At 42.5% G+C, this 27,792-nt stretch overlaps 3 protein-coding genes across 4 annotated transcripts; all 3 read right to left on the bottom strand.

Annotated features, from left to right (window-relative positions):
- Positions 1–192: 192 nt before the first annotated feature.
- LOC117430261 (protein PIMREG-like) lies at positions 193–6,394 on the bottom strand. Of its 2 annotated transcripts, XM_034050127.3 has the most exons (6): positions 6,265–6,394; positions 4,191–4,487; positions 3,461–3,765; positions 3,162–3,257; positions 2,035–2,086; positions 1,638–1,770 (listed from the first exon to the last, which is right to left on the bottom strand). In XM_034050127.3, exons 2-6 carry the CDS (start codon positions 4,476–4,478, stop codon positions 1,768–1,770), a joined length of 744 nt encoding a protein of 247 aa, XP_033906018.3. In that variant the 5' UTR covers positions 4,479–4,487; positions 6,265–6,394; the 3' UTR covers positions 1,638–1,767. The 2 variants fall into 2 exon arrangements, with proteins under 2 accessions (XP_058853904.1, XP_033906018.3); XM_058997921.1 differs by lacking the exon at positions 2,035–2,086 and having other exon boundaries at positions 193–1,770; positions 6,265–6,387.
- A 1,611-nt stretch (positions 6,395–8,005) lies between these two features.
- On the bottom strand, positions 8,006–12,606 carry LOC131700546 (transmembrane and immunoglobulin domain-containing protein 1-like). Its single transcript, XM_058998453.1, has 7 exons — positions 12,596–12,606; positions 12,146–12,225; positions 11,265–11,344; positions 10,160–10,456; positions 9,347–9,622; positions 8,904–9,007; positions 8,006–8,383 (listed from the first exon to the last, which is right to left on the bottom strand). Exons 3-7 carry the CDS (start codon positions 11,326–11,328, stop codon positions 8,345–8,347), a joined length of 780 nt encoding a protein of 259 aa, XP_058854436.1. The 5' UTR covers positions 11,329–11,344; positions 12,146–12,225; positions 12,596–12,606; the 3' UTR covers positions 8,006–8,344.
- A 722-nt stretch (positions 12,607–13,328) lies between these two features.
- Positions 13,329–25,950, bottom strand: LOC117429804 (multidrug and toxin extrusion protein 1-like). The gene is made up of 17 exons (XM_058998452.1): positions 25,526–25,950; positions 23,035–23,136; positions 22,277–22,345; positions 21,801–21,949; positions 21,539–21,581; positions 20,450–20,494; positions 20,214–20,311; positions 20,013–20,110; positions 19,577–19,690; positions 19,078–19,145; positions 18,580–18,688; positions 18,087–18,162; positions 17,098–17,167; positions 16,557–16,689; positions 16,006–16,100; positions 15,780–15,870; positions 13,329–15,260 (listed from the first exon to the last, which is right to left on the bottom strand). The coding sequence occupies exons 1-17, from the start codon at positions 25,712–25,714 to the stop codon at positions 14,980–14,982; spliced, it is 1,830 nt and encodes a 609-aa protein (XP_058854435.1). The 5' UTR covers positions 25,715–25,950; the 3' UTR covers positions 13,329–14,979.
- Positions 25,951–27,792: the final 1,842 nt, after the last annotated feature.

Raw genomic sequence — 27,792 nt, 5'->3', positions numbered from 1 at the left:
TTCGTCACAGACCCGCAGGGTCTGGATGGTTGTACCAAATATATTTATTCTTTTCGAGGGTTGGGTGGGAGTGGCTTGCCTTTGATTTGTTTTTTTTCCCTCTCCCACTATTTGGCTCGTCACGGAGCTCGATCAATGGCATTAGTCTCGGCATAGGCAGCAATGGGTTGAAGTTACCCGTGTGTGGATGGATTGTGTTTTTGTTTTTTTTTAATTTGTGGTATTGTTGGTTTCCAATGTACTATACAGAGATTTGTATTTGTAACAAAAAAAACACAAGCTAAAGTTTCAATATTGTAGCGATGGAACACGGTTTGTATAAAATGGTGAAGATTTTAATTGTGCACCACTTCAATAAAGAGGGTCTTCGTATGTTTTAATCCTGCTGAGTTTTCACAAATTAATGAATTAAGGGGACACATTTAAATCAACGGAATTATACAAACTGTAATGCACAAAAAAGCAAGCAAAATGCACTTGAAATATATATATATATTTATTACATTTTACCAAAAACAACATTTGTCAATTAAACATTTGTCCATTAGCTAACATTACTGTATGTATAAAATATATATTTATTAAAAAAATGTAGTTTGTTGCACTGCACACTTTCCAACAGCTGCAGCAGCCCATAGAAAAGTTAACTTACTCCTTCATACAAAAGTGGTTCCTTCATATAAAACATTACAAAAAAATATCTATTTATTAGTGTCTTATTAAATGTGTACCAGTTACATTAAATACCCCAAATCCGCTCACTGAAACACAATACTGTTAATTCCCTTTGTCTAAAGTCATGTTAGCTGTTAGTTAATATTCATATAATAATGCTTATACCTAATGGCTATAGAAAAACGGTTTAAAAAACATTTTTTGCAAAACAAATCACTTTTTTTTTTAATCAAATAAAAGCCAGCTGCTTTTGGGATCGGAAGACGATGTCAGCGTTACCGTACAGCTGCTTTGAAGAGACGAGGCTTGAGAGAAGCGTGGAGTACTGGAAGGATTATGAAGTCCCTGTGAAACACAGCCCTCCACCGCAGGTAGTGTAGAACTACACACACATATAAAAAAAACACAATAGAAACACACGCAGACACAGAGCCCAGGGCAGCGATAGGCAAAATGCTGGCTGTCAACATGAAGAACACACAGAGAGAGAGAGAACATGGTGGCTTAGACACAGGAGACACAGATACACCCCCCCCCCAGTGCTTTATCCAGCGTTAAGGGGTAAACTGAGCTATCATTATGACCCCATTCCAAATTTCTGCACCACGAGAGAGAAGTGTCTAGATACTGTGTATTTACACTGTAGTTACTTAGTAAATGCATGTGTACTTACACGTAATTTAAATATTATTCATAGTTACCATGCACTTGTGTAATTAAATATATTGTGCAAAAAGATTTACACATCAAGTACATTAACAATTCATAACATTGTAATTGTGCGAGCACACATGTATTTACTAATTAACTACTACATAAATACACAGTAATGAGACACAAGTGTCACCGAATCCCGATCAGTCAGATATGAACCTGTAAGCAAACAGAAGAGACAAGACCAGGTATGATGACGGAAGCTGCAGTCAGGCTCAGTTTCCTTTGCGAATGTTTGATAAGGCTGCATCTTTCCAGCTGTGGACGGTGTCCCGAATCCTGGCAGTGTTGTTTCGGATGGATGCTCTGCGCGTCCCCTTGTGTTGAGAGGACTCGTAGCTCTCTACCATAAGCTGCTTGTAGTTTTCAACGGCTTGATCACTGCAAAGAGAAGGGCGTGCCTTTTAGGGCCTGACCAAAGCAGCTCACTGAAGCAACGGAGCTTGAACAAAGAGATGAGCACGTGGGGAGGGAGCTGGGTTAAAGCACGGGGAGACACGAAACAGCCAAGCCCTGGATAAACAGGTTCGGAGGAATCGTTAGAGGCAGCAGCATCAGCATCAGCCACAAACAAGGGCGTTGAGACAAAAAACAAGAAACGCGTGTTACTGAGGAGGGTTAGAGGCAGAACAGGCAAAACTTTACCTTCCCTGCTGCTCCGCTTACTCCACAGATGAGAGGAAGAGCGAGGTCGCTACTGAAGAATGGAAAGAGTATTACAGAATATCAACCTTGAGATTTGAGTTTCTTCACTTTGTGCCCACTGAATTGGTGAAGGACCCTTGTAATGGGAAGTGTAGCACACGTACAATTTACTGTCAACATGGTATAACCATGGATTAATTACCAAACTGCAAAAGAACAAGGGAGCTCAGCATACTGCAAGACGCAACTAAGACACTCCAAACCCAACAACCTTCAGCACTGCATCCTGGCACTCCACTGACTGAGCTACAAGACCTTTCAGATTTCCACACTCCGGAGCAAAAGCATTGGGCAGGATTAATAAATCAGACTCTTCCCAAGCGCTCCCCTCCCAGTTCTCTGGAAGCGTGCCAGTCAGGAAAGCGCAGCATTTCCGAGGAATGCAAGGAATCCATTCAGTTAACAAGAGTTGCAGCTGTCCTAGCAAAGGGCAGGACCCTGGGGCCCCAACACAGAGGGGAGAGGTAAATACTAAAGACATTAGCAAAGCAGCAATGAAAATAGCACTCCCACTGAATAGCAGTTTGATCCATACCTGGTTTTACTAGGAGTTTAATAAAAGACACACCTTAGCTTGTTAACTATAGACTGGCGCTAACTTCTCTGCAATAGGAGTCTTATTTCCATCCTTGCATGAAACTGACCGGCATATCCAAATCTGGATCCTCACTAACGCTAAATTAAGATAAATGTAAAAGTGACTGAGTGAGATCCTGGTAATTTCTACTGCAGTCTGACAGTTGGGATAGGAGCCTAAAAAAAAACAAACACACATTTAAAACAGGAAACGCCCACTTCCTTTCTCAACCCTTCTCCCATATGTGGGAACCAAAAGGAACAAAAAAAATCTCTTTATATAAAAACCGGGTGCTTCAGATCACATTGTTTCATAACCAAACAAGTTCACGGCAGTGCTCTGTGAATCCTTGCAAACGCACACAGTAGCTTTTGCACACGTTTATCCAATTACCCCAAAGCAGTGAGAAGCTTCTAAAGTGTGCAGGAGCCGAAGCTAGACGCTCCCCGGGTAAGAAGCAGCTTGTTTTTTAAAAGTATGGGAGACTCACCGCTCATCTTTCCCGATGACGTCATCGAAGACCTGGGAGAGCTTCTTCAGCTTGCTCAGCCCCGTGGACACGGACTCGAGGTCTGTGTCAAACTGCCTGCGAGCCGAGAGGAGAGCAGTCACACAGAGGCAAGGGCAGAACGCATTTACTAGAAGCATCAGGCATTCGAAGAACGTGCTCGTAATAATGCCTTAGGCTCCAAACAGGTCAACAGACAAGGCAATCAATTCAATTGAATCATCGTACAATCTCTACTGCAAGGCGTTCTGCTAAAGCAGGGCTCTGCTGATGCAGCTCACCTTCTGCTGGGGGAGGCAAAGGGGCTCCTCAGGGCCGCCATTCGAACCAGCTTCCTCCTGCCGCTCCACCCCTTCCCGGCCCGCAAGGAGCCGCCAGCCTCAGGGGTCCTGGCAGCGCGAGGGGGCCTCTTGGAGCCCGATTTGGGGGTGTGTTTGGGGTTGTATTTGGGGGAGGCCGCAGGCAGGCGGGTGCTGTTTTTCCGGGGCGTGCGGGCAGCCTGGCTCTTCTGTTTCTCTCCAGCGGGGGGCTTGCCGGGGGTCTGGACCAAACAGTCTTCCCGGGGCACGCAGCTCTTCTGGATTCTCTGTTACACAAACACAAACGCATCTTTCTTTTTTGTTGCATATAACACAACTGATTCCGAACATTGTTCTGAACTCCCTGAAGTATCAAGTGTGTGTTTTTTTTTTTGATCAACTTGACACCCAGTTTGAACTTTCTAATGCTTCAGGGGCTGAGTGTTGGAAGTTAAGGATGAATCCCCTACTTCTGCTGCAAGATTGACTCGACAGAAGCAGGAGCAAACGTTTGTCTAACTATAGAACACACTTATTCAGCTACAGCTCTGTAGTGTTTTTGGTCTTGCATCATGATCTATACATGCCACTGTTACTATATGATATATCATGCAAAGAAAGAGCCATGGCTCAGCGCTACACCATGCGCACCACCTCATGAGAAACCCACGAATGCGGTGCGGGGGAGCCCCTGGTCTGATGGTCTGGTTACCTGGGACACGTTGCCCAGGGTGCTGCGAGCGCTGCGGGTCAGGCTGCGCACGGCCCCGGGTTTCTGCCGGCTCTCCAGTGCCTCCCAGGTGGGGTTCTCCTGCACGTTGAGAGTCACGCTGCGCAGCGGCAGCCTCTTGCGCAGGGACATGCGCAGCGTGTTGAGCGAGCTGGACGAGGGGCGCTTGCGGAAGCGGTCGGGGAGCGGGCTGTCAGGTTCGTCCTCCAGGACACTGTGTGAACGCCAGCCCACCGCCACGCCCACGCTCTGCAACACTGAGGAGGTCATGGTCACAGGCTGCAGGGGAGACAGGGAGAGGTTATAATAACCCTCCCAACGTAACTTCAAACAAAATCAAAAACTGCAATCACAAGCTGATGCCTTCATAACCATTGCAGGAGACCCCTCCCCTTTAAAAACATATTGATTTATATTTGTGATAATTTGTATGGTTTATGGCTGTTTTTATTTTATTACAATCTGATTGAAATAAAGTGGGGGATAAACTATTCGTGAGGTCAGTGCATACAAATATTTAAAGACAAACCACCCATCTTATTCGGGGATGGAAATAAGACATTGCATAGCGGTTTGATCCATTCCTGGTTTTACTATGAGTTTAAGAAGATATACAAGAGCTTGTTATCTATACGCTGGGGCTAATCCAGCTTTTAATAAAACCTGTAAGGGATGAAACTGCTATGCAGTGTGAGACTCATTTCCATCTCTGCTTATTAAAAGCTTGTGAATAGAAAAGCAGACAGGATGTGAAGTAGCAATGTTTCAGGATTAAAAAGCCCTTCTGAATTGAGAATGTTCTTTCTGATGGTTACGTCTTGATACAGTATTGAGTTCCCAGCGAAGGACAATAATCCCATCCTGGGGTGGCTTTCTTTACTTTCCATCCTAAGGGCATCGTGTAAAACTCAAGGCTGTTAATGAGGTGTATTGTTTCCTTTCATCAACAGTGTGATCAAAGGAGAATCAGGCTCAGACAACGCCAGTCTCACCGCGTTTAATTGATTTGTTAAGTTCTTTAGAAAAGGGACAGGGTCTGCCATTCTCTTTTTAGTCATTTTAATTCTCTCAGGAAGAAAAATGTATTTAAAATGGGAAAGAAACCCAGTGTATGGGTAACAAGCTCAAGTGAGTCTTATTAACCGCGTAGTAAAACCAGGCATGGATCAAACTGCTGTGCAACAAGAGTCCTATTTGCACCCCTGAGATACATGAAGGGGTTGATCCGATACACCTATAATACCCCACTGGGATAAGGCACAGTTTGACTATTTTATAGCACTGGGGAAATCGCATTGGAATTCCCCTGAAGATGCATGGGGAATTCAGTCCAGAGGTATCCTTTGAGTAAAGGATTGTTGGGATTCTGAGCCACAACAAGCTATGAAATTATATGTTATGTCGCAGGCAGAAATATTCATGTGATTGAATTCGCGTTTATGGAACAGTAAAACTTTGGAGGAAGAACGTGCACATTTTAAAGTTTAACTTTACTGTGGTAAACAAACATCCAGGAGGTAGAACCGACATTTTCCATGACATCGATCCTAAACACAGAACTCCACACACACGCCCTATCCTCTAACGCAAGATGTCTACATGCCTTGCGGCCAGACTTCGTAACTTTACTAATAATGAACTGCGTAAAGTCAATGAAATGAACAGATTTAGAGTATACACCCTTTCCTACTATCAGCTAGAATAAACATAAAAACACAACCTGACCGCCGTGCCCGCCACTGTAGTTTAAACGCCGGGCAGTACGCAATTGCACGCAATGTCTCTTTGTTTTCTTCTGGTTTGTTTTTAAAAATTTGAAAAAAAAACACGTGTTGAAACACAGCATCTATTTCTGTTTATTTAGAATTGCATGTTAGTATTTTGACCGTCCTGTGTTTTTTTAAAGAGCCATTCGTTTTGTTTTCTGCATTGTGCTACCCCAAAAAACCCACATGTCGGCTCACCAAACTCCTACTTATTGAATACACTATTAACTTGTTTAACAATAATATTAATTAATAAATTATATATATATATATATGAGAAAAGTACCTACCTCTTGTTAGTCTCAATAGTCACACAACGTTCTCTACTGCGAGCGAACGCTGATTTTCCTTCTTTTTTTTTTCTTTGTTTGAATTTGGCGCAAGTCGTCCAACCCACCCTGCTCCTGCGTTCTGATTGGCAGACAGTGTCGTCACCGTTGCAGCAGCTTGATTCTCTTAAAGGGACAGTAGCTTGCGATTGCGCAAAAGTATTACCTTTCCATGTTGTTATAATGCCCGTGTACGCAATAACGGGTCACCCAGAATTAACCAACAGCGTTTTTATATAAATGGCTAATTAAAACGCCGAATCTTCACAGTGTGACGCAGTTAGCGATAACAGGTTACCTCTGCAAGGAGTAGAAGCTTATTGGACTAATATGACATATAAACTAACTGTCCGGTTTACAAGGTCTGCTTTTTGATAACGTCAACAGATAAGGGGAAATGAAGTAAAAATTAAAGCGTTTGTTTGTTGTCCTCAAGACTTTTTTTTTTTTAATTACCAGTATATAAAAAATATTTTTTGTTTATGATATTATTGTGGGTGTGGCATGTGGCAATACCTTTGGAGAGCTCTTCTGACATTGTTACCAATAATGTTTAACTTGGACTGTGTTCACTGTTCCACACCAGTGTCAATGTTTAACTCTGCTTTAATGGATTAATTCCCCTGCACTGGGAATATGACAATATAGACAAATCATTGCAAGAATTGTGAAATGTGCAATTTGGACTCTCTTCTGTCCCCATGAACCAGGGTGGCGATCACACACTGTATATACCATGGAAATGCTGTATCATTTCCTGCTACACTCCTGCATCACAAAAACATTAATTTATTTTGTGGAGCATTAAAAAAAAAAAAAGTGCTGATTGAGGCTTTAAAATCCACTTTCTAGCATCGGTAACGCGTCAGTCTGTTGTGCTATTGTGTCATCTTCAATATGGGATAAGCATTTTGGAATACAAAGCTATAGATTAACGACACTAAAGTGTTTCGGAACCTAATCATTCCCTGGCATGTAGGTCACATGGCTTGATTGCAGCTCCACTTTTGGAGTGAGACTCCAACCAGCACACAGGAAGTTCATTTATGTTCTAAACTTTTAAAAGATTTTTAGCAGGGGAAATAATGGTTTGAAAGCCATGGTTAGCCCTCGTTTAAGGTCATTATAATTACAGAAGGGCAGGGGCAGCGGAACACTGAGGGATGGACATAAGATTCCTACTGCATAGCAGTTTCACCCATTCCAGGTTTTACTATGAGCTTGATGAGCCGCAGTGTGCAGGTAGCAAGCTCAGGTGTGTCGTCTTAAACTCATAGTGAAACCAGGAGTGGATCAAACTGCTGTGCAACGGGAGTCTTATCTCCTTCCCTGCATGCTCCAAGTCACCTGTTTCCATCTCAGTGAATCAAAATGTATGATGAACGACCCACTGCCAGCCTGTGTGTGTGCAGAAGTACCTTTAACTACCGGAATCATCTTTGCTGTCCATTCTGAAAATAGATTTTTTTTTTTTACCTGTAATCACCTGGTACAGAACGCCACACAGCACAATAAGCATTCGTAATGCATCTGCAGTCAGCGGCTGCTGCAGTCATCTTACTCTTACTCTGTGTTTGCTTATATACGCAGGGTGCTGCTGTGGAAGAAGAAAACCCTGATTTCAAGGAAGCCGTCCAATCAGGAGGGGCTGCCCGGCCTTGGTCTAAGGAATATCAATGGAAAAACCAGGGAAGTGCGTGGCTGAGTGTGCATGTCGTTTAATAAGGGAGGCGTGGTTCAAATCAAACCAAACACTGCATTGCTGTTTCTACTGGAATTGTAGCTTGGATCAGAAGGCAGTCAGTGGCAGATCCAGGATGCTAAAGCTGAGGAAACACGGCTTGAAACCTGGTTCCAGGAGACCAGGAGACCTAGTTTGAGGCTGCTGTACCAAACCCCAAGTCTCCCATGCAGTGTCCTGAAACCTAGTCTCCTGAAGTCAAGTTCCATACCACAAAGTGGCTTTGTGTTCCCTCAGCTTTAAACAATAGCTGTTTATTCAGTTCATATTGAGGGACGAGGATCTTCAGCCAGCTGTAGTCTACTGGCCAGTGGGAGGCAGCTCACCCTTCTTGCAGCACTGGAAAAAAAAAAAAAAAACCCGTGTTAGATACCTGGTAACCAGTGCCTGGAATACAAACTCAATCAAATAGACAGAACGTTTTTGTTTTCTGCTTTATTTGACAGGAAAAATCTCTAAGCACTAGTTTCCAATCCTTAAACCAGGCTCAAGAACAAACTGTACTAAAGATTTAATTTAACACTTTCAAGTCTGGGTGAATTATATTTTTGACGGTTTCGTCCTGCTTTTTAAAACAGATCAATAAATCAGATATTTTTCTCTGTCTCTGTACTCATGCTCCTTAGCACAGAACTATTTCATTGCTAGTAGCATAGGGTGACTACATGGTCCCATGTTCACTGGGATAGTTCAGGCTTTTCTGTTTGTGTCTCTATTCTTTAAGAGAACCAGGACTACACTTAACAGAATGCATTGGGGTGTGAGTTAAAAAGCCTCAACTGTCCCAGACTGTCCCAGTGAGCATGGAGTCATACAGTCACCCTATTGTACGAGGAGATTTTAAAATGGAAAGTCTCACCTTGGCTATCCTCCTTATTCTGGAAATGAATGCCATGCCTAGTGTCAACACAGCCACCACCACTGCGGCTACGATGGGCTCAAATGGGACTCTGCTACTCTTACCTTAGGAAAAGGATTCAAACAGTTACACTCCGCATAGAACGTCTGAGACAAAGCAGGCTGCTTACATTTCAATTTGTTACAAAACAACCTTTTTACAATGCTCGTTCTGAACTGACACACACATTTTATGATGCTTAATGTTTCTACTCCTTAAAAAAAAAATGGATTTCAATTTAAAACGCTGGTTTTAAATGCTTTAAATATTCCATCCCAATATCTACTGGAGCCAGTGTCATAGAACACAACAATGTTACAAAAGCTGTTTAAAAGAACAGACAACCAGACTCTTGAATTCAAGTCAAGGCAGAACCTCTCTCCCTGCTGTGCGCAGGCGCTCACCGTCCACGTGAAGCTGGAAGGTCTTGCTGTAGCTGCCGTGGCTGCTGGTGGCCTCGCACTTGTACTCCCCCTGGTGGTAGGGCTGTGCCTTGGTGATGTGGAGCCGAGCCTCTCTCCCGTCCTGGATCAGCTGGCAGTGCAGCCCGATGTCCAGGCTGCTGCTGTTTTTGCTCCAGGACACGGCCGGCCGGGGGTTCGAATACACATCGCAGGTCAGGGTGACCTCGTTCCCTTTCTCCACTCTCACCTCCTCTGAGCCAGCCAGCAAGGGGGGGACTGTGGAACCACACAGACAGCATGAGCCCATCTTCAGACACAGCATGAGCCCACCCTCACTGCACACAGGGATCAGATCCCGCAGTCTAAGAACTTCTAACGCACTGAAGACAGCGCCACCCGAATTGATGGTCTACTTGAGTTTTACCCCAGAACTTTACCAGCTTCTTTTAGTATTGCTACATGATTGCGTGTGTTTATGGTTTTGCATGATTCAGTGTTAGCCATCATGTGCTAAAACCATATTGTCTTCTCACTCATTAATATTAAGTTGTGTTCCCCGTGCTTTCAAATGCATATTCTTACAGGACTTCTCACTAGCATTCTCATTTAGGTCCCTTCTAAACGTTTCCTATAGTAAAAGCCTAGCAAAGTGCGATAAAGCACAGTAAAAGCATGGTTAAGCACAGGTAAGCAATGTAAAGCCCAGAGAGGTATGGCAAACTATAATAGACTATGGTAAACACATCAATCAGACACATGACTCTCACTGCAATCAGACACACGACTCTCACTGCAATCAGACGTGTGACTCACACTGAACGTTGAGCTGCACAGAGGCGTTGACCAGCTCATCTCGTTTCAGGTGGCAGGCGAAGGTAACGAGATGGTCGGTGTCCGAGATGGGGTTGATGCAGATGCTGCTGTAGTTCAGCTTGTTGTGGGGTGGGAGGTTCACCCTCATTCTCTCCCGGTACCACACCAGCTCCTCCTCTTTCTCAGCCCCCTCCACGCGGCAGTCCAGGGTCACCGCCTCGGAGCGGTTCACCGTGATCCAGCCTTTCTGTTCCACAAGAGCACCGCGATTCCAGATGCCCACAGTCACCGCCGCTCCTGCAGCAGCACCAAATACAGAATCAGCACTCAGCTTACTGCTCATACCCAATCAATCAAATAGTGTGTGGTATACATGGAGCCATTCATTTAGACTTGTAGAGGTGCTGTACAGAATTCAGGTGTTTTTAATTGAAAAGCTTCTAGAATGATATGCAGTGCTGTGCTTCTATTACAGGTTAGTTTGATTGAATAAAGCCACAGAACTGTATATTGAGGGAGAGAAGGACCAAAGGGCACAAATAGAGCACAATGTGAATTCAGTATAGAAAGTACACTGCAGTGCATTAGGAAGCCCTTGCTTTAGATATATTTCAGTGGTATAACTTTTCACCCAAGAACTTTACCAGAGAGAGAGAGAAAGTACAGAGAATTCAAAAACAGCAAACAGCTCTGTATCCAAGGAGAATCAGGATCCAACAGGCTACTTTTCAATCACTAGAAATACTTCACGAAGAAGAAAACTTTTTGATAAAACTGAAAACTCACTATTTTAATAATTAGCTACATTTCGGCTTCCGCCTTCTTCAGCTAGCATGGTAGAAATCGCCAGGCAGACTGATGTTGCTGTCAATCAAACATCTGATATTCTTAACGCATATGATTTTTCATGTGGGTAATTTTCTCATTTACTTTCATATCTTGTATTGCAGAGATAAGAATGCCCCTCCCTTGGTAATACAGAAGCATCAATGCCATTGTGCATTGTGTAACTGAATCGAAATGTTGTTCCATGTTTGATCCGTTAACTGAATGACTGAACAGCTACCAGGAATAAACCCCTGGACTCCCTGCCAGTGAAACCCACCTTTCAGTTGTGAGCAGAGGGTGAGCAGGAGCAGGCAGGGAAGCACCTTCACAGCAATTCTCATTGTAAATAGCAGCAGTCTAGCAGCAGAATAGAAACATGGGAAAGGCATCAGCAAGACCGAACACAGCACCGTGCAGCGCATTGACTTAGTCAACGTGTCTGCTGACATTCGTACAACTACCCAAGCTTTTCATGATCTAAACAGTAGAGCAGCTCAACAGAAACTCTGCCCCAAAATGTTAGAACGCTGATCTTCGGCTGGAGCTAGCTCAGTCTTCTGTGTTTTTGTATTGTATTTAGTAATGTTAAGTTAAATAACTGTGTGTGCATATATATATATATATATATATATATATATATATATATATATATATATATATATTTATAGAGCGTGAGAGAGAGAGAGAGAGAGAGAGAGAGAGAGAGAGAGAGAGAGAGAATATAAGATTTATCAATGCACTTGTCTTGTTTCCACTTACCAGCGTGCAGTCCTATCTCTTGAGGTCTCTCTCCGTGTCTAAGGAGTCTGGAGTTCCAGGCTGGACTGGCTTACTCTTTTTAAGGCACGCTGCCTGTTTTTCATAATTATATTTTATTGAAGATTTTATTGCATTTTATTGGTTCAAGGTCAAGAAACCCTTTACTGCCTGCAGTCATCTTTGAGCAAACAGAGGGCAGGGTTGACAACCGTCAGACTGTGAACCTGATTTAATTATTACTTCCCTCCGCACTACTGGGAATAGCCTTGAAGGAAAGTCTTAGATTCCTCCTCCAGTGCACAGATTGCACAAGAGAATCTCCACTCACATGATCCGTTAACTGAATGACTGAACAGCTACCAGGAATAAACCCCTGGACTCCCTGCCAGTGAAACCCACCTTTCAGTTGTGAGCAGAGGGTGAGCAGGAGCAGGCAGGGAAGCACCTTCACAGCCATTCTCATTGTAAATAGCAGCAGTCTAGCAGCAGAATAGAAACATGGGAAAGGCATCAGCAAGACCGAACACAGCACCGTGCAGCGCATTGACTTAGTCAACGTGTCTGCTGACATTCGTACAACTACCCAAGCTTTTCATGATCTAAACAGTAGAGCAGCTCAACAGAAACTCTGCACCAAAATGTTAGAACGCTGATCTTCGGCTGGAGCTAGCTCAGTCTTCTGTGTTTTTGTATTGTATTTAGTAATGTTAAGTTAAATAACTGTGTGTGCATATATATATATATATATAGAGAGAGAGAGAGAGAGAGAGAGAGAGAGAGAGAGAGAGAGAGAGAGAGAGAGAGAGAGAATATAAGATTTATCAATGCACTTGTCTTGTTTCCACTTACCAGCGTGCAGTCCTATCTCTTGAGGTCTCTCTCCGTGTCTAAGGAGTCTGGAGTTCCAGGCTGGACTGGCTTACTCTTTTTAAGGCACGCTGCCTGTTTTTCATAATTGTATTTTATTGAAGATTTTATTGCATTTTATTGGTTCAAGGTCAAGAAACCCTTTACTGCCTGCAGTCATCTTTGAGCAAACAGAGGGCAGGGTTGACAACCGTCAGACTGTGAACCTGATTTAATTATTACTTCCCTCCGCACTACTGGGAATAGTCTTGAAGGAAAGTCTTAGATTCCTCCTCCAGTGCACAGATTGCACAAGAGAATCTCCACTCACATATATTGCAATTAAATAAACTGTACCGTTTACTCTAAGTGGAACAGACAGAGTTTCAGCTAGTGCCTTCTGTAGCATACTGTGCATTGCAGCTTGTGAGAGCTATAGCATCGGGTGTCACTGTTTCTTTGTGTAATGAGCGGATCTTGCCATGTTGCAGGGAAACTGTCCAGAACTCCGAAACGCTCGCTCATGCTTTAGACTGACTGGTCCGCAGAAAATGAGTTGTGTATCTCTCAAGGGCTCTATCCTGGTTACATAAATACTTTTGAAATTAGATATTCGATACAGTGTACCCCAGGAGACTATTTGTAACCCCCAGGTGTCACCACTGGACTGTATTGTTAGGAACAGATCTCTCAGTGTTACAAAAGTCATGCAGATGAATCACACCATAGCCTTGGCTGTGAGTAGTCTCTTTTATTAAAATACTTTGCACAGCAAGATGTGTTTGAACTCCATAGTGGAGTTTATTTGAATGATTTGAACAGGGATCTGCCTCCCACTAATACAATAGGTGACACTGCGGAAGAATGTTCTACAATACTTTGCATTTTCAGACTCACATAATTAGAAATGAACTGTCACAGTGATACAGAGATTATACAACTAAGGAGGTCAAAGTCTCATTCTACAATAAAATACAAACCAGAAATCAAAGTCTTATAATTCCACCGAAAAAAACAAAACAAAACGCATTCACGGTCAATTTCAACCAACGTTTCTAGGGTTTACAGCCAACAATACCGTACAAGTGCAAATACTTAGTTACATTTCTCTTTTTTATTTTAAAATCACCAAGCTGGTTTATACATACAAAAACCTTCCATGCTTTTATAGTGTACTAGAGCCGCTAACTATTGATACCGATCTCGAAATCAAGCATTTCTGTGAATCAATTTATCAGTGAACATTCCAGATAGCATAAAATAAAAAATGGCTACATGACAAAACACAGCAGTAACAGATATGAATTTAAAAGTAGCCAGTTTTTCACATTCCTATAAGGCGATTTTTTGTAACATTTTTTTAGTAAAATTTTGTTTTTACAAATAAAAAGAAAATGAAAAACAAAACAGTTTGTTCTTGATAACAATGTTTCCAACACCAAAGTAAAATATTCACTGCTGGAAACACTTATCAGGAACACACTGGTTTCTGTTTTTACCCCGCTCCTCAAAACCCCCAGTTATTTTTATTTTATTTTATTTATATTTTATTTTTTAGATCTAGGAAACCTTTGTTATAATGCATCATATGAAGTAAAAAGATAAAGCTGAGTGTGTAAAAAAAAAAGATCTGTCACGCATATTGGTTACTGTGAATAGACCTAATTTAGACGTAATACAAATACTAAAAAAGAGTTAGCAGAGGTCCTTCACAAGAGTGAAACTGGAATAGGGAGGCTATTAATAGAGTATAAGAGCCACCAGAACAGAGCAGAGGGAGGCTGTTAACAGAGTACAAGAGCTACCAGTATAGAGCAGAGGGAGGCTGCTAAGAGAGTACAAGAGCCACCAGTACAAAGCAGAGGGAGGCTGCTAAGAGAGTACAAGAGCCACCAGTACAGAGCAGAGGGAGGCTGCTAAGAGAGTACAAGAGCCACCAGTACAGAGCAGAGGGAGGCTGCTAAGAGAGTACAAGAGCCACCAGTACAGAGCAGAGGGAGGCTGCTAAGAGAGTACAAGAGCCACCAGTACAGAGCAGAGGGAGGCTGCTAAGAGAGTACAAGAGCCACCAGTACAGAGCAGAGGGAGGCTGCTAAGAGAGTACAAGAGCTACCAGTACAGAGCAGAGGGAGGCTGCTAAGAGAGTACAAGAGCCACCAGTACAGAGCAGAGGGAGGCTGTTAACAGAGTACAAGAGCCACCAGTACAGAGCAGAGGGAGGCTGTTAAGAGAGTACAAGAGCCACTAGTACAGAGCAGAGGGAGGCTGTTCTAACAGCTTCTCTGTGCTCTACTTCCGCCAGGCAGGATGCCTATAGTTTTGTTCTTTTCAGGGTGTGCAGTCTGTTAATAAAAGGGAGTTTCTTTGTCCACTCTGTAACAGCCGTGCTAGAAGCGGTGCTGTGTTGCGTTGCTGCCTGTGTCTGGCGACACCGTGCTGTTGGAGTGCCATGTGAACTCGGTGAGAGTGACGTTGACGATGATCCCCGCAGCCAGGATGAGGAGCCCCCCGATCACAGCCAGCCCCCGGCGCAGGACCAGCTGCTGGAGGGACAGGATCCCCCCCACCGGGCTCATCGAGCCCTCTGCTCTGCCGTCCCCAAGCCCCTCCGTGTCAGTGTGACTGGGACTCAGGTCCTCCATTGCCATCTCCTGCTCAGCCTTGGAGTCTGCACAGACACAGCACAGGCACTTTACAATGCAGTTCCAGCAGCTTAGCTAGAGATAGCATGCAATCAGCTAGAGATGCATTCGATTAACCAGATACCACACACATGACTTTCAGCCAGAGCTGCAATTCAATCAGATCAACTTCCATACAAATGGCATGCAATCAGATTCACTATTAGGCTCATTCTAAATGATCAGGCAATGAAGTGCTATGCAGTCCCCAATGTAACAACCTCAGCACCTTTTACATTGCCTTTTACAATGTATGTTACAATGCATTTTACAATCCAGTTGAGGCTGAGTCACAAAGCTTCTTTCTCCAGTGTAATGTGCACCAGTGTTTTTGAATAAGAGTGGGCCATGGCCTGCTGGATCCCAGGACCACAACTAAAATCCCAATGAAATTCGAGTTTCAAAGTAAAAACACTTGATTGGAAGCCTCTAGGATTGGTAGGATTGGAGACTGTGATTATCAAGGAGCCCTGCTGGCCAGTGAGGCCGTGCTGATGAATCATTACCTGGGGAGGGGTCCGCACTGTCAATCCCGTTCACATGAACCTCGTTCTCTCTGCCGTCTCTCAGGGTCTGCACCCCAGCTCGGACCAGGGCCTAGTAAACAAAACAGAGAGTCACCCAGGGCTGCTGGCAAACTAAACAGAGCTGTGCTACCGGCACAGCAGCGCCGTTAGTTTGGTGAGCACTGCTCACACTGGAATATGCAAAGAGCACACAATGAGACAGTACCTCCTGTGTGACCTTCTTCCAGTCCAGTTTCGCAATGAAGATATTGAAGGAGACTGCCTGCATAGCCACGGACAATAGCATGCCTGACCACAGACCTGTCAAGTGAAGAAGAACAGGTGAGGATTATGTTTTACTAACTTGTCACTGTCAGTTCATGGCTTTTAAATCAGTTGATTGGCTATTGATTGGTACTCAATTGGAAAACGTGAGGGAAGGACAGCTTGTTTTGTTTTGAAATCATCATGAATGGATGTATTGGATACCTTCTGATAATTACTTCTTAAAGGCAATTCCGAGTATGAGTGTCAGCACAGCCCTACGAAATAGATTTCAAAGGTAATCAATCACTGGCAATCGTACCTGAGATTTTCATATAATGCATTTAAACAAATCTTTGGGTACCATACAGAATTTCAACAGGATTAAAAAGGTACCGGTATTTGTATAAGAAAAAAGGAACAAAAAGGAAGAAAGAAATAAAGAAAGATGAAATAAACAGGATATTGGCAAATAAAGGAAAAAAGAGAATACGCTGCATTATGAGATCTTACCAACAATTCCCATATGCATAGCGAACATTAATGAAACTCCTACAGGTAACCCCACTACATAGTATCCAACCAAATTACAGATGGCTCCAAACTTCTGCCTGCCAACTCCTCTCACAATACCCCCAGAGACACCCTGGAGAGACAAAATAGACAGGGTCAACAGGCAACCTCCTCACTCGCCTCTTTCAAGCTACTGAATCTTGTAGGAGAGGACTCAGTCTGGACCAGTAGGGATCACTGAAGCACAGTGAGGTGAACTATACACGGCCAATTTTCCTCCCTAACCCCACAGGAGAGCAAAGGCCAATACAGTGCTAACTGTGGAACTCCAGACAACTCAGCAACTCAGTGCAACCAGGATTCGAACCAGAGAGTTCCTGCCTGCATGACTCTCCTTACACTGCAGCCCCATAGTGCTGTACTGGGGACCCCCTCTTATGTGTGTTTATCCATATAAATCTGTGAAATGAACTGATGAAAGAAGATGCCCTTAAATGTCATTAATTAAGACTAGAATAAATGCAGTAATGAAAACTCTCACCGCAAGCCCATCGCAGAAGTGGAATGGTGCGAACAGAACCATGACTTTTGAAACCAAGTCAATGATCTCTCTGTTGATAAAAAAAAAAAAACATGACTTAGTTATTGTGATGGGGTGCCAGCTCGCCCCTATAATTTGTGTTGTTATTATTGTTATTATTTTGTTGTTTTCATTATGTTTTATTAGAATTCTTGTTCGTTTTGGATTGGCAGGGAGGGGGTTAAATTCCTCCCTGCAAAATACATGTGAGAATGTGGCTGGAGCCTTAAGTGGTTAATTGTTAATTATTGCTTAACTGGGCTCCAGCCACAGACTATAAAAGGCATGTGAACCCCTTTGTCTGAGAAAGTGATTGAAGTGGTTTTATTTGAAGAGACACAGAGTAAGTGTTGTCTGTAGAAATACTGGTTTAATTTTATTTATTTTGTTCTGTGTTTTGTTTGAAAGCCTTTGTTTGGTGTTTATACCTTTTGTTTGGCCCTTGTGTCTTTATTTTGTTGTCTTTTGTCAATTAAAATATTTTTGTTTCACTGCACTTTCTGTCTCTGAGTCTTCCCTCTGCTGCTATCCTGCCACAGTTATACATTACAAACCAGAGGACATGTAAGTTACCTGGCGGTGTGGTGAGCTGGAACCTGTCTTACAGGTTATCAGCAGGCTGGTCTTCAGTGTTCATGCAAAACTAAAGTACAAACATTTTACTTGGTTTTGTTTGTAGACCATTGAAGTCTGTAAAAGTTTCATATTTTAGGAAAGGAGTTCTGAGGATACTGTATTGTAGTCTACAATAGCCCAACCAGGGGAATGCCAGAACTCACCTGACCCTAAAACTTTGCCTGTGCAAGTTTGATCAAAACACGATGAGCAGTTCACAATATATTAGTAAACGTGGACATACTGAGATAAAGCTTTATTTGATACATTTCGGAGCTGTGCTGAGCTGTATGGAGGTGTATGGAGCTGTGTGGAGCTGTATAGCGCTGACTTACACTTCCGTGGTGAAGATGTAGCCGACCAGGTCCTTCAAAGATGCAATTATTATAGCCAACAGCACTGCAAACACACCTGGAAATAAAACACAAACACACAACCCAATGCAACTAAAACAATTTCATGACATGGAGATGGGGGGGGGGGGCTGCAACATGCACCTTGTGAATTTCTTCTCAGTAGTTGTGTAACATGAGTTTTTAGTTTTTCCTTTTAGAAAAAAGTGGAGCAAACATGGGTGCATGCTTTGTGATTATGGATCTTAGTGAGCAAGGGTCGAGAGCAGCTCTATATGCAAGGGGAATCGGGGTCCAACAGGATACTCATCAATAAAGCCTTAAGACTGTGAATTCAGAAGCTTTCAAACTTAAACAACATTAGTCTGCCTAGCTATTTCTAGCACGCTGTCTGAAGATACCATACACACGGCGCGTTTACCTGTTCAACATAGCGAGTCTATGTTGCATCTGTGTTTGCTCAATGTCCGCTCACCTGCACCCATCATGGCCACTTTGCTGGTGGTCTTGGCCTCTTCTGTGTTCCCAGCACCCAGAGCGTTTCCCACGCGCACGCTGGCTGCCACGCTGATGCCTAAAGGGACCTGCCCAGTACAGGAAAGAAGAATATGCTTACACAGTACTCATACTGTGATTCAAGATTCAGTAAAAGTATAGCACGCACACTACAGTGTAATAAAGCATAGGCAAGCTCAGAGAGGTATGGTAAAGCACATTAAAAAATATATGGCAAACCATGGTAAACTATAGTAAATCCACAATATAATTACGGAAAAAGCATGGGAGAAAACTGCAAAATGACTGTGCAGATTTACCATGGTGAACTTTTAGGGACTTCCCTGACAGGCCATTAACATTGGATAATATATGGCGTACATCTTCTCATTGCCTGACTGACTGTCTACAGTAGCAATTACCTACTGATTAGCTCCTGTAAGTAATTCAGTTGTTTCTGAAGTGTTCCATTATTTACCATGTAGGTAATGTAAGCCAACTCGTATATGACAGACTGAGCCCCAAGTTCCACTTCGCTGATCAGACCTGCGGAGATGAAGAGAGGAAACCGTCAGAATGGATCTGGTCTTGAACTCTCCCAACACTGCAAACACACACACACTGTAACTCAGCTAACACACACACACTGTACCTCAGCTAACACACACACACTGTACATCAGCTAACACACACACACACACACACACTGTACCTCAGCTAACACACACACACACACACTGTACCTCAGCTAACACATACACACACACTGTACCTCAGCTAACACATACACACACACTGTACCTCAGCTAACACACATACACTGCACCTTAGTTAGCACATACACACACTGTACCTCAGCTAACACACATACGCTGTACCTCAGCTAACACACACACACTGTACCTCAGCTAACACACACACACACACACTATACTTCGTATATAAATGAAAACAATTAAACAAACTGGTGCAATGACCTGCGAGGAAGCCTCCGATCTCGTAAGTCCACCACTCTATACAGAGCATGAGCATGCTGGGGATCGCCAGGCGCACGAAGTCCCCCCATTCCTGCAGGCATTCTGTAGTCCAGCCTGCAGGGGGTGACAGGCAGAGCGGGTACAGCGTGTTACTCATTGGGACTGTTGAATTGCAGCCTAAGCAGAATAGCTGGGATGCACATGTACAGTGTGTGATTAGCATGTTCTTACTAATTGCTTGTTATGTTAGTTATTGAGTGACTGGCATGCATATGCGCTACACATGCACTTAACCAAGGTTATATGAGTTCTTGTTGTGAGCACACAAGGCTAGTTGAGTAGCAGTACCACAGCACAGTACATCAGTGTAATAATGAATGATGCTGCAACACAGCACAGTGCACTGCAGTGACATGGAAGAACACTGCGCCCCTACCTGCCCAGGTGTCTTTATGTAGCTTCTTCCAGTGGATGTACCCAAACAGAAGAACCATTAGAATGAACTGAGATATTACGTTGGCCCCCGCGGAGCCCCTGTAATAAAGCAGACAGCACGCTGTCATCATGGGACTCCTTTCAGCAGAGACAGCAAGTCCAATGCAATTCCAGAGGAGCTCAGACAACGGAGCCTACTTACGCCACTCCCAGGTCCAGCACATACAAAAATATGTAGTTTATGAGCGCATTTATAACATTCCCAATTGCACCAGTGATTACTTGAGGCCAGATTATACCCTGGAGGGGAAAAAAATGAAAGAATAGGGATTTTTATTTTTTAATGGAACACATGAGATTTCAACTAGATCCTTTAAAAAAAAAGAAGCATTTTACTAAAGCATATCAAATAAAAAACACTAAAGCAGGTTCTCCTACCTGATTCTGCAGATAGCGACCTTGTAACTGGTAAATAAATGTTGCCTACGAACAAACAAAACAAGGAGTTATGGGCAATGGACCAGTCTGATCATCACCACGACTTAGATGCCACAGAGTTTGCATGACTCTGAGTAGTATCTGTGCCAAATTTCACTCCTGTTTCATTGACTCTTGCTAATGCGAAGCCTGGTTGTCAGAACTGATCTCAAATCAGAACAATCTTAATGAAGTGTGTCACGGGCAGTGCTGTGTGATGCACCTCTGTCACAGATTGTGTCCCCTGTCGGTGAGATGAGATGCGATTAAAAGCTCTATAAGCACGAATGCAGACGAGCCCGGCTCTTTTGTATAGCAGTTAAGTCGCTCCCCTGTGGTGCGCAGTGTTGCCGGTTTGTGCCCAGCCTCTGCCCTGTAACAAAGGTATGTGGATTGCATTTCCACACTGCAGGTGAATCTTACAATTACTGCCAACACCAATCCCGCCCTCATTACCTGCACCTGTAGAGTATACTGCGGGGTACCATTCGCATAATGTTTTTTAATAAAAAACATACCTGTCTTTATTTTCCCCAAAGGAATATTAATGATTGTAAAACATGAAACAAAGATTAGACCAGGCTTGTTTTGTGATATCTTGTAACAATTGTAAGTCGCCCTGGATAAGGGCGTCAGCTAAGAAATAAATAATAATAATAATAACAAATCAACTGGTTCCAATCAGCTTAGCGAGTGTGACTGCTGTATCTGTGCTATTGCATTGCACTATACTGTATATCACTAGCGGCGTTTGCAATGTATCCACCTGATGAAACCGGTTTTGTTTTTGCAGCTCTGGTAGCTTGAATCAGTGGATACTTTTCTCTACTGTTTCAAAAACAGCAGCACTGTTATCAGCTGCGCAAGGTTGAGATACTCTGTGTCTGTGAGCTTCTGCGAGAACAGCCAATCCTGCTTTCATTGTTTCTGCAGTGATCCTTTTAAAAGAGCACAGCTTGATCCAGCTCTTACCAAGAGCGTGCAATCAGTGCACAGTTGTACAATGTGTTTGGTGTAACTTCGTAGGTTTACAGCACTGAATATACTCACAGGAAGAGCGGGCATGAATATCTTCACGTACAGCTGGGACATCCTGAAAAAACAACATCCACAGTTACTGGCCTGCAAACTAAAAGCCTCACCTCGTTATTGAGCTACTTCAAGAACATCAGTGCTCCAATCTTGAACCTTCAAGACCTTGGGGAAGCCCAGTGTTTTATTTGGAGTCCTCATAGCTAGACACACCACAGGTGAGCATCAGATTATCTCCAGTAGACTGCTGCCTCCTACATGTTCTTTAATAAAGCCTCACCTGGCCACCTCTGGGTTCTGCCTCACAGCCAGTAAAAGGGATTCAGTGTTTATTAAAAGAGCCCAACAAGGGAAGCAGAACAGCAGTAGAATGAGGATGCTTCTTTGCAGAATCACTCCCACTCGCTTCAAGTTCCCACTGCCGTACGTCTGAAAGGGAAATTTTAAAAAAGTTGTATCAGTGGACAGTAGTCTGGAAAACAAAATCTGTACGCAATTCTGCGTGAAAGGCATAGGACACTGTTGCAGGCATAGGGCAGGCTTGAGGCATGGAGACTGAACTGCACCCTCCCTCACCCCTTCAGAGAAAGGGTACTCCCTCCTGTCCAGGGAAGGCTTGAGGCATGAAGACTGAACTGCTCCCTCCCCATCAAAGAGAAAGAATACTCTCCCCTAGTCAACTCACAACTAAATCAATCAATCAATAAATAAATAAATAAAATCAGTAATTACAAATAAATCTAGATTGTTACCCACCTGCGATATTAACGTGTCACATGCTGAAGCTAAACCGGTTCCCACAGAAATGCCTGAAACATTTATGACCTGAAAAACAAGAAGGCATGGATGGTAGGGTGCAGCAGGAAGGACTAGCAAATTTAGGGGGGCAGCAGTTCAGTTCATCACCACTAAGAAATGTATTAACAATAAATAACGATAAACCTGTCAAGTACTGTATTTCGTGTTTGTGTATTTGCCGTGCATACAGACAGTGTTTGCTGCCTTCATGTTTAATAATAGGTGCTTACCCTTAAGAAAAAAGAAAAAAAAGGTATGCATTAGGACTTGTGCAAGTACTCTAAAAGCAAGACGATAGTTTATTTACAGTACTGTGTGCAATTAGACTGACAGTACTGGGGAAGGTGGTAGTTGGCCTGATGTCTGTCTGTGTTGCCCTTTCTGCCAAGTTTTTGTACAAGTTTGTATTTTCAAAAGGTACAGTAGTTCGGGAGTGTTAATAACATTGTCTAGTTCTGTTTTCTCCATAGATAAACGTGTGTTTCCCAACGCGTTATCATTTTAATGTTAGCACAGAGTCGTGTTTCATTGGGAGCCATATGTTCTTCTGTAGGATAGTTATTAAGCAAGAAAAAGCTAATTTACAACATCAAAGGAATGTTAATGATTTTACCAAAACATTGCATTTCAACCAGTACATTTAGTTTCTTATTACAGTTTAAAATGATGACGTTATTTAGCTCAATAAAAAATAAAAAAATAAACATAATACTCACCGCTATGGAGAGTGCAACACTAGCTAGTTCTAGTTTTCCCAGATGGCCGCAAAAAACGGTGCTGACGAATCCGATCAAAAAAATCATCAGCTGAGACACAAACTGAGAAAGAAAAGACAGAGAAAGGAAAAACAGCTTTGTTTAAGCAGCCAATCGATCTAGAATAAGGTAGTGGGCCCTAGTCATAAAACAAGACTGTTTGAGGAATGTTTTGAAGGACTGTTTGTAAATATTCTCTCTCGGTTTAAAAAGTTATTTAAAAACTAAGAATAAACTCCCAACCTTGAAAACAGTTGAAAATGAGAAGTTGATATAATGAGTCAATACAAATTTAAAATAAAAAAGAGAGTCTGTACCAGAAACAGTCCTTAACAGCAGATGTTTTATGTAACTACTGAGGGTCGATTGCAGTGGACACTGTTAGAAAGAAAGGTACAAAAGCTTGTCTCTGTAGTGGTACCTTTCAAGGTACAATATATGTACTATTTTGGAGTGTGCAGATTTGTACCATCTCATTTTGTACCTCACTTGGCAGTTATGTACCTATTAATGGTACTAATGTATTGGTACCAAATTGTACCTCTTCCTAATGTACCATGACAGGTACAAACATTTACCTTTAAGGGAACTATAATAAAGGATCTAAAATGTACCCCATAAAAAAATAGATTTGTCACTTAATGGTACTACTACAGTGACAAAGCATTTGTACCAGTGTACCAAATGTCACTATGTTCTTTAAGTACAGGCATTTTAATTGGTAGTAAACACAAAGCATGTTTCACAAATAGTCATAGCTGGTCAGTAAAAAAAGAACTAAGAATAATTAAATTGGATGCATAAAAGTGTATGTACAATGAATGGCAGCCAGCTTTAATACCTCTGCAAAAACCATTCACTCAAGGACCAATAAAACAGGAATTTCACCTTTTATTAATCATGTATGCAAACAATTACAACATTATTTTTCATTACAATTCATGGTTATAATAAATATGGGGACAAACATATTGGAAATTAAAATAAAAACTCTAGCTGTGTATTCAAACTCCATTGCCTTTAAAAAAAAAAAAAGTGGTATCAAGCGGCAGGTTTTCTTAAATTCACTTACATTTCTTATTTAATTTTATACTTTGAGCATTGTAAAGGTACAGAGGGTAAGTATTACCAACACATTTATGTTAACCAAATGAATTGCAAAGTCCAGTTGCTGGACAGAACATATTAGCAGTCTCAGTTGAAAACAAAAAATATTTTACAAAAAACAATGATTTACGTCTGTTGTAGAAGCAGTAACATTAAACATTTGCGAAAAAAAAAACAAAAAAAAAACTCCAGTTCATAATGCAATCCAAGTATTTTCACCTCGGTGGTCAATGACGCCGTTCTGACTAGAAAGTACAGAAAATAGCTTCATATATATATATATATATATATATATATATATATATATATATATATATATATATATATATATATATATATATATGGATGCTACACTACAGTTACAGTATAACCGAATTTGTACATTAATAAAGTATGATAACACAACAGGCTACGCTGTTCCAAAATAGCTGACAGAAAAACGAGGTCATGTTTTACCGTTTAATAATTACGCGCTGTTATATTGGAGTCGATACAATTAATATGAATTAATAACATCTCTTTAACCACAAAAAGGAAGACATTACTAGTTTAATACTCTTTCAGGTAAATGTCACACCTTTTAGAAATTAAATTCCCCTGTCCTGTTCCTTAGTTAAAATACCCCCCTTCCCCCCTCCCCAAGTTATTTCACAAGGAAACTTTTATTTTATTTCTTTCTTTCTTTTAATTAATTTTCATTGTATTTATTTTTTAACCTACCTTAATTTTAAACTACTTAATTTTACGACTTCATCCTCAGTAAAATGCACACCGTTTTCACCTAATTTTGCTATCAGGTTATCTGTCGACAACAAAAGTAAGACTGACATTTTCACGAAATTCAACCGCCAAAAAAAATAAAGCTTCTTAACTTCAACCGTCCTTGCTCGCGCTGTACAAAAATCACTCGAGAACGCGCAGGTTCGTTTTCTCCTTTCTGTGACGTAGGCAAGAAGAAATTGCACCTTATTCGAAGGACACGTTTGTACCTTTGATTTATATTTTAAAATGTTGTACCTTTTAATTAATTGAAAAGTAAAAAAAAAAAAAAAAAAGTACCATCAAGGATCTTAAGCGTACCTTAAAGGGAATGGGGTACTTATTTGTTCTTTGGGGCACATAAAAGTACTCTAGTTGTATGCTTTTTTAATTATTTAAATACACAGGATCTTATTGTTCAGCGTTTTACTAAAGTTTTTACAATATTTTAACACCTGTACTAACTTTAGTCTAAGCAAGTGGACTAAACCTGCTTAAAGGCGCATCAAGCGGACTGTAACTTTGGTAAGCTGCAATCGACCCAAAGGGTCTGGGAGAAGTTCCCAATAGAAACTGGAAACCTTACCACTGGCCCTGCCAAACATGACAGCTGGTATAACTCTTCTTTGAAACCAACCGGGATCACGCGTCGGAAGCATCTTAAACAAGCAGTGCAGCTTGAACCTGAAGTGGAGCTCGACTGAGAGGCGACCTCCTCCTCCTTACTGCTCACTGCAGCCGTGCTGGCCGGCTGTGGATTCCCAGCTTTGGGCATTTTCAAACCACTCTCTGTGCACCACAGCAGTGAATGCACCGAAGAAGCCCGGGTGAGATGCTCTAACTCATTAAAAAAAAAAAAAACTATGAGAGATACACTGTCCCCGGGGTTAATGTTTGAGAAAGGCAGCCAATCAGCACGAGGGTTGCGACTCGTCCGTGATTTCGCTCTTCTATAACCTGCTTGCGATTTCAAGTCTTGTTGCCCCCCTCCCTCCCGGCCGGTTAATGTCGTTACAGACAGTGCCCTTGACTTTGTTTCTGCCCCCCTCCCTCCCGGCCGGTTAATGTCGTTACAGACAGTGCCCTTGACTTTGTTTCTGCCCCCCTCCCTCCCGGCCGGTTAATGTCGTTACAGACAGTGCCCTTGACTTTGTTTCTGCCCCCCTCCCTCCCGGCCGGTTAATGTCGTTACAGACAGTGCCCTTGACTTTGTTTCACGTCGTTGACTTGTCGGAAACAAAACAACGAGTTACAATGTGTTGAGAAGAACGGGAATTTACAGGAATTGTGAAATACAACTGAGAATTTTGTCCCGGGCTCGGGCAATCCGGAGGGGGGGTCCGGGACTGGCCGATTTTCGATTTTCACACTATTACAGCTGGTTCCCACTGCACTGTCTGCTAGCATCGGTCTTTCAAACGGCACGCTTTCCAGTGAAGTGTTTGCTGTGCTGATGAAAGAAAGGCGCAATACAGGCTAACCGAGTCGCGTCACCAGGTTCCCTAACTGCACCACCCACATTTGGAAAGCGCCGAATTGTTTGTTTTCAGCCGTCTACCCTGTTTATAGTTAAATACCTGAAAATAGAACTATCTATTTATATCCCTACGCCTTTCACTTAAACGCACCAGTAAATATATATATATATATATATATATATATATATATATAAAACTTCAAGAAGATCAGCCTGCGGTCAGATCAGTGTTCCTTCACACTACCCTTCACCTAAACTAACTTTTCTTCTTATAAATAAAAACACATCCATTGAATTTGACTTCTTTCTGCAGAGGAAACGCAAACCCTTTAGATCTGCTTCAATAACCGCAGCGGTAACACTATAGAAGTAAAGTTGAACTGCTTTGAATGGAAAATCTAGTACAGCGCAAATGATACTAATGACGCAGGAACTCTGACGTCACTCCGATTGACAAATGCATGCAAGCGTCACCAAACCAGTGCCAACGGCATCTGTGCACGATGACTTAACTAGATTTGCAATTCGACACTATACATTTTTCTTTCAAATTTGATACATTATAATTCCATTTTGCGGTTAAGAAATTTAGAGTAAGTTATCATAATAATATAGTTACAGATAACATTAAAATAACAGGCAGATGCAGTTAGAAGGAGCCCGAGCGGACGCGGGCGGGTTAATCTTTGCTGGATTCAGGTGCTCATTAAACACGCTGCGTGTTGATTATTGTTTGAGTCAGTCTGTGGTCAGTGTCGTGCAGAGTTCGAGCGAGACGCGCCAAGTCTGTCGGGTCATTACGTCAGAGATACATGGAGACCGACGGGTCGACCGCAGAGCACGTTTTAACCAAACTGAAAAATACAACCATAGACTAAAAATGATTTCCATTACACGAGAGTAGATGTTAAAACTTCATGCTGATTTGAACTCGGCTCTCGCCAAGATAAGCACCAACTAAGACGTAGCTTTACAGTAAACTAATGTGATCCATATGTGTCTCCCTCCATTTACGTTTCCTTCCATATGATGATGTAGATATCCTTCTGTCTGGTGTTAATGGCTGAAGTGTAATGCTGGCTCCAGGGATCAGCTTATTTTGCCTCCCTGGCGCATCAGCACACACAACGGCTGCGATGCTGGCTCCGGGGATCAACCAAAGTGCGGCCTCCCCAGCGCATCAGCATGACAACCGTCTGGATTGAGCTAAGTAGGGTACATCTCTGGGGTTTTCAAGTGGGCACCTTCCATCCTCAGTGTTTCGTCGACTAGCCCACGACACCTCAAGAGGGCTCGACGGTGATTCTGGCGTCCCAGCATCACCCCCCTCCGTCCCCCACTCAACTCAGCCCAGCTTACTTACCTGTCCCCAGCCA

This window comes from Acipenser ruthenus, chromosome 24, assembly GCF_902713425.1.
Source record: "Acipenser ruthenus chromosome 24, fAciRut3.2 maternal haplotype, whole genome shotgun sequence".
In the NCBI taxonomy this organism is placed as follows: Eukaryota; Metazoa; Chordata; class Actinopteri; order Acipenseriformes; family Acipenseridae; genus Acipenser; species Acipenser ruthenus.
This window is presented reverse-complemented; position numbering and strand designations above follow the sequence as displayed.

Excerpts from the sequence above, each read along its gene's own strand:
- LOC117430261 (XM_058997921.1), bottom strand. The coding sequence starts at position 4,478 with ATGACCTCCTCAGTGTTGCAGAGCGTGGGCGTGGCGGTGGGCTGGCGT. Across the intron at positions 3,766-4,190 it reads CCCTGGGCAACGTGTCCCAG|AGAATCCAGAAGAGCTGCGT; the intron begins GTAACCAGACCA and ends TTTGTGTAACAG. Across the intron at positions 3,258-3,460 it reads TTTGCCTCCCCCAGCAGAAG|GCAGTTTGACACAGACCTCG; the intron begins GTGAGCTGCATC and ends CTCGGCTCGCAG.
- LOC131700546 (XM_058998453.1), bottom strand. The coding sequence starts at position 11,328 with ATGAGAATTGCTGTGAAGGTGCTTCCCTGCCTGCTCCTGCTCACCCTC. Across the intron at positions 10,457-11,264 it reads CCTCTGCTCACAACTGAAAG|GAGCGGCGGTGACTGTGGGC; the intron begins GTGGGTTTCACT and ends GTGCTGCTGCAG. Across the intron at positions 9,623-10,159 it reads TGTGCAGCTCAACGTTCAGT|TCCCCCCCTTGCTGGCTGGC; the intron begins GTGAGTCACACG and ends GTGGTTCCACAG.
- LOC117429804 (XM_058998452.1), bottom strand. The coding sequence starts at position 25,714 with ATGCCCAAAGCTGGGAATCCACAGCCGGCCAGCACGGCTGCAGTGAGC. Across the intron at positions 22,346-23,034 it reads GTGTTGCACTCTCCATAGCG|GTCATAAATGTTTCAGGCAT; the intron begins GTGAGTATTATG and ends CTTGTTTTTCAG. Across the intron at positions 17,168-18,086 it reads TACATCTTCACCACGGAAGT|AGAGATCATTGACTTGGTTT; the intron begins GTAAGTCAGCGC and ends TTTTATCAACAG.